The 5,950-nt window shown below is 49.8% G+C and overlaps 1 protein-coding gene across 1 annotated transcript; it reads right to left on the bottom strand.

The window, feature by feature from the left end:
* Positions 1-1,962: 1,962 nt before the first annotated feature.
* Positions 1,963-4,510, bottom strand: LOC135981713 (uncharacterized). The gene is made up of 2 exons (XM_065585542.1): positions 3,527-4,510; positions 1,963-2,532 (listed from the first exon to the last, which is right to left on the bottom strand). Exons 1-2 carry the CDS (start codon positions 4,101-4,103, stop codon positions 2,057-2,059), a joined length of 1,053 nt encoding a protein of 350 aa, XP_065441614.1. The 5' UTR covers positions 4,104-4,510; the 3' UTR covers positions 1,963-2,056.
* Positions 4,511-5,950: the final 1,440 nt, after the last annotated feature.

Below are 5,950 nucleotides of genomic sequence, written 5' to 3' on the forward strand. Positions count from 1 at the left end.
GCGGACGCCACTGTACTCCGAGCATGGAGCCCGCTGCGACCATCGCTGCAGTTGTGGCCGCTCTCAACGTCTCGCAGCTTATCATAAAGGTTTCCCTGAGGCAGATGCAGAAAAGTCAGGCAAGGAGGCTACGGCACCGCGGTGATGTCCTGAAGTCTGAGAGTAGCACAGACCTGTCAGAAAGCAGGCGACCCAGCGCCGAGGACATCACAGTGGCAATGGGTCATGTTGATGCCGTGGAACGGCGATTCTGGGCACGGGAAACAAGCACTGAGTGGTGGGACCGCATAGTGCTGCAGGTCTGGGATGAATCCCAGTGGCTGCGAAACTTTCGCATGCGGAAGGGAACTTTCCTGGAACTTTGTGAGTTGCTGTCCCCTGCCCTGAAGCGCAGTGACACCCGGTTGCGAGCTGCACTGAGTGTACAGAAGCGAGTGGCCATAGCCCTGTGGAAGCTTGCAACGCCAGACAGCTACCGGTCAGTCGCGAACCAGTTTGGGGTGGGCAAATCTACCGTGGGGGTTGTTGTGATGCAAGTAGCGAAGGCAATCGTTGATGTACTGCTGCCAAAGGTAGTGACCCTGGGAAACGTGGAGGCGATCATAGATGGCTTCGCAGCGATGGGATTCCCAAACTGCGGTGGGGCCATAGATGGAACTCACATCCCTATCCTGGCACCGGACCACCAGGCCACCCAGTACATTAACCGAAAGGGATACTTTTCCATGGTGCTGCAAGCACTGGTGGACCACAGGGGACGTTTTACCAACATCTACGTGGGATGGCCGGGCAAGGTTCATGACGCTCGTGTTTTCAGGAACTCTGGTCTATTTAGACGGCTGCAACAAGGTATTTACTTCCCGGACCACAAAATAACTGTTGGGGATGTGGAGATGCCTATAGTCATCCTCGGGGACCCAGCCTACCCGCTAATGCCCTGGCTCATGAAGCCCTATACTGGCGCCCTGGACACTGAAAAAGAACTCTTCAACTACCGGCTGAGCAAGTGCAGAATGGTGGTGGAGTGTGCTTTTGGCCGTCTCAAGGGGAGATGGAGAAGCTTACTGACTCGCTGTGATCTCAGCGAAACCAATATCCCCATTGTTATAGCAGCTTGCTGTGTGCTCCACAATCTCTGTGAGAGCAAGGGGGAGACCTTTATGGCGGGGTGGGAGGTTGAGGAAAATAGCCTGGCTGGTGATTACTCACAGCCAGACAGCCGGGCGATTAGAAGAGACCAGCGGGAAGCGCTGTGCATCCGGGAGGCTTTGAAAGCAAAGTTCCTGAGTGAGCAGGGTAACCTGTGATTTTATAGTTTGTGTACTGAGAAGCTAAACCTGCCCCCGTTTCTTTACCCAGGTAATGTTGACTATCCTATCCAGTTACATACCCCCTTCACCCCCCCTCCAACACACGTGTCGAAATAAAAATAGTTCTACTTTGTTAAAGCACACCGTTTTCTTTAATACTGTTTTAGCGGGAATTTTTTAAAACTGGGACGCAGACTGTGGTGCGGGGCGGGTCTAGTGTTGTGATGCGAATGCAGCTTCTAAACTCAAGGATTGACAGGCTCCGCTGCGGTGGGATGCTTGTTTCAACGGAGCCTGTCACCCCTCCTGATCGGGACTGTGTGTATGGGAGGTCTATTTGACTTTGTGGCAGGGGGAGGACGGTTACAGATCCCATGCTGTGTGGCTCTGTGATCCTGTCTAAGGACCGGCGCTTAAGATCTGTAACTGCCCTCCCCCGCCACAAAGTCACAGAGCAACCCACCCCCCCCAACATTACATCAAAACAACCTCCCAGACTAACCGGGGCAACTAGTCACTGCATCACTGCACTGTGTATGTGCCCTGCTGCTGTGCCTGCCCCCGACTATGTACCCTGCCAAAGGAGACTGTCCTGTCCAATTTCCAACCCCCTTTCCCCTCCTCCTCCAAAAGAACATGATTGAAACAGTAGTTAACAGAAACGAATTTTTTATTATCAACTACACATGGCATTGGGAGGTGAAACTTGGACGTGGGCTTGTGTCAGGCGGGAAGGAAAGAACTTTTCAAATTTTGGGAAATGAGAGCCTTCTGCTACTAGAGCTCTCTGCAGGGGTGGAGTGAGAGTTAGCAGGGACTCTGCCGCCTCTCCTTCTTTGCACTTTGGGTGAGGTGGGTATGGGACTTGGTGGCGGGGGAGGGCGGTTAGAGATGGACTGCAGCGGGGCTCTGTCCTCCTGCCTCCGTTCCTGCAGAACATCCACAAGGCGCCGGAGTGTGTCCGTTTGCTCCCTCAGTAGTCCAAGCAGCGTTAGAGTCGCCTGCTGGTCTTCCTGCCGCCACCTCTCCTCCCGATCCATGTTGGCTTGGTGCATTCGGGTCAAGTTCTCCCGCCACTGGGTCTGCTGTGCTGCCTGGGCTTGGGAAGAGGCCATAAGCTCAGAGAACATGTCCTCCCGTGTCCTCTTCTTCCTACGCCTAATCCGCGCTAGCCTCTGGGAGTGTGATTCCAGGCTAGGTTGTGAGACAGTCGCAGACGGGGCTGTGGAAATGGGAAAAAGGGAGTGAATTCCTCTGAAAGATAAATGTAGTTGTGAACAAAGAACATAGTCTTTCTCTGTGAACAAGACCATGCACAGCACCTTTCACATGCGCACTCAGCACAAGGTCGAATTCTCGGCCTTCGCATTCAGTGCCTGGGGTCTTGAACAGCACATTTGAGAAGCGAGGCAGCACAACGGAATTTCTGTTGCAGGCAGACATGGTAAGCCGTACACTTGTGGCAGTTTAAAACTTTTATATTACCACTGGCCTCATTTCACATTTAAATCAATGTCAGTCCCTGCTGCCAGCAATCCGGCAAGCGGGAACTCTGCCCCTGTCCCACCCCCTCGCGGCTGTCCCCGGGAACGATCCCTTTCGGCTGCCCCTCTCCCGCCTCCACCGCGTGGCTGCAAACCAGCGGTGACAGTTCTGTAAAGGAACGGGAAAGCAGTCCCAACACTAACATTCCCCTACCTAATTAAAAGCAGGTCACCATGGCCGACATCACCCTGATGAGGATCTCCGAGAGCGACAAAGAGAGAATGCTCCGGGAAAGCCTCCAAAGACCAGGGCCGTATGCCGCCCTGCTGTGCAGAGCAATGATCCCCGAGTACCTGATAATCTCGTGGCGCGGCAACGTGTCGTACTTCGGAGGACCCAATAAGGCCGCTCTCCCCAAGAACCTCATGCAACGGCTTTCAAGTTACCTCCAGGAGAGCTTCATCGAGATGTCCCAGGAGGATTACTGCTCTATCCCCGCACATATAGACCGCATTTTACTGTAGCTGCAGTAGCAGGGAATACACAGTAGAGCGGCTTGTGCAGGACAATCACTGAAAACCGGACATTGCTAGATTTCTTTTCAAAACTTGCACTGCCCCTTACTAAACCGTTAAGCGCCTAGGGCACACTAATCATGAACAACCCATTCTTTTAATTGTTAATATTCCTGTTTTGTTAAAAATAAATGTTTAGATGTTTACAACACTTACTGGCTGATCCTTCACCAGATTCTGTGTCCGGGGTAATGGCTGGGGACGCTTCGTAGGGGATCTCTGTAAGGGTGATGAAGAGATCCTGGCTGTCGGGGAAATCAGCGTTGTGAGAGCTGCCAACTGCCTCGCCCTCCTCATCTCCTTCCTCATCTTCCCCGTCCCCTAACATGTCTGAGGAACCGGCCGTGGACAGTATCCCATCCTCAGAGTCCACGGTCACTGGTGGGGTAGTGGTGGCGGCAGCACCGAGGATGGAATGCAGTGCCTCGTAGAAACGGGATGTCTGGGGATGGGATCCGGAGCGTCCGTTTGCCTCTTTGGTCTTCTGGTAGCCTTGTCTCAGCTCCTTGATTTTCACGCGGCACTGCGTTGCATCCCGGCTGTATCCTCTCTCTGCCATGTCTTTAGAGATCTTCTCGTAGATCTTTGCATTCCTTCTTTTGGATCGCAGCTCGGAAAGCACGGACTCATCGCCCCACACAGCGATGAGATCCAAGACTTCACGATCAGTCCATGCTGGGGCTCTCTTTCTATTCACAGACTGCATGGCCATCACTGCTGGAGAGCTCTGCATCGTTGCCAGTGCTGCTGTGCTCGCCACGATGTCCAGACAGGAAATGAGATTCAAACTGGCCAGACAGGAAAAGGAATTCAAATTCAAATTTTCCCGGGGCTTTTCCTGTGTGGCTGGTCAGAGCATCCGAGCTCGCACTGCTGTCCAGAGCGTCAACAGAGTGGTGCACTGTGGGATAGCTCCCGGAGCTATTAGCGTCGATTTCCATCCACACCTAGCCTAATTCGACATGGCCATGTCGAATTTAGCGCTACTCCCCTCGTCGGGGAGGAGTACAGAAGTCGAATTAAAGAGACCTCTATGTCGAACTAAATAGCATCGCAGTGTGGACGGGTGCAGGGTTAATTCGATTTAACGGCGCTAACTTCGACATAAACGCCTAGTGTAGACCAGGCCTTAGTCTGCAGCTAGAGCAATAACAGCTCTATCGGACTGCAGGTGTCACAATGCGCACAGACAGAAAACAGGAGGCCGTCTTAGTGAACCCAAAGAAATCTTTTTTAGCAGAGTTCATATTTCTGAGCTCATGAGGTCAGACCATCAGACTATAGAAAAGCAGCTGACACTATGATATTGAAGGCTCCAGTGGTTTTCCTGCAGGAATAGATGGATGACCTGGTTGTTTTATACTGCTGACTTTGTCAATTAAAACAGCAAAGTAAAAACTGGTTTTCCTCATGTGGGTTTCTTTTTAATGTGATTTTCCTTGTCATCAAACCTATTTGTAGGCATTTTTTCCCCCTCAGCCTTCTATTTGCATAAAAGTCTTTGAATTTCTGACTTTCCCCATTGCAGTTGTCAGAGTACAGTGTGTCCATAGCTAGTATAGTCTGACAGAATTTATGTCATCAGTCATTTTTGAAAGAATAGCAGAATTAATTTGAGATGGGTCCAAGCTGCACCATTCAGATCCAGCTCTGGGCTTCTAATTCAGGCCCCCAAAGTTTAAAGGGAGTCAGGATCCTGGTTTGGCCCATTAGAGAGAGAAGTTCTAATCATGAAATTCAGACCTGTGGTTGATGGCAGATTTCAGAATCACTACCCAAAAATGTGGGAGTGTTTTGGATCAAGATTCCAATCACTAGAATTTAATGTATTGTGCAAATATTTTGAAGGCTTTAGATTGGATATGGCCGTGGAATGGCCAAAGGGCTGTGCTTGAATTGGGAAGGGATATGTTGGGGTCCATGTAGTTACACCATATGCCCTCCAAAAGCTGGGCATATCAATGTAACCTCTTCTATATAAGCACTGCTCAGGAGATTGACCGTAGGCTATGAGGTTGCATGTAACTATAAAGAATGAGAACTGCCACCACTGATCCTCAAGAATACTTTTTCGATATGGTACACAAATCTGAAAGAAGACATTAAATTCTTTATTAAATACAAGAAGATGCCAATACAAAATTAAGGTTGAATGAAACTCAGGGATAATGTGCCATTCTACTTTTCAAAAGGACTTTATAGAATTCCTTGTTTGCTGAGTCTCAAGGATTTTCAGAGCAAATCACTCAGTTTACAATAACTGCCATCTCAGCAAACTCTCTCTGGGCTCTTAAAGTTGACTTGGATTCTTTTCTTCTCACATAACACCACCGGTAGTAAAGACTCTGCAGGCCAAACTCACCCCTCAGTTTCACCTATGGAATTCTGTCGTCTTCAAATTATGTCTATAGTTAGGCCTTCTACTTAGTACTTATCAATTCTGTTGATGGTGAACAAGGAAGAAAAGAGTCCAGCATCCTTCCTGAAGACTCTGTTGGTTCAGCAGTATAGAAAGGGCTAAAAATAATTGAAAAAATCCTTGTTTTTATTACTAAAGTCAGGAGATACAACTCAATAGAC

The sequence above is a fragment of the Chrysemys picta genome, chromosome 2 (assembly GCF_011386835.1).
Source record: "Chrysemys picta bellii isolate R12L10 chromosome 2, ASM1138683v2, whole genome shotgun sequence".
In the NCBI taxonomy this organism is placed as follows: Eukaryota; Metazoa; Chordata; order Testudines; family Emydidae; genus Chrysemys; species Chrysemys picta.

Excerpts from the sequence above, each read along its gene's own strand:
- LOC135981713 (XM_065585542.1), bottom strand. The coding sequence starts at position 4,103 with ATGCAGAGCTCTCCAGCAGTGATGGCCATGCAGTCTGTGAATAGAAAG. Across the intron at positions 2,533-3,526 it reads ATCTGGTGAAGGATCAGCCA|CCCCGTCTGCGACTGTCTCA; the intron begins GTAAGTGTTGTA and ends CCATTTCCACAG.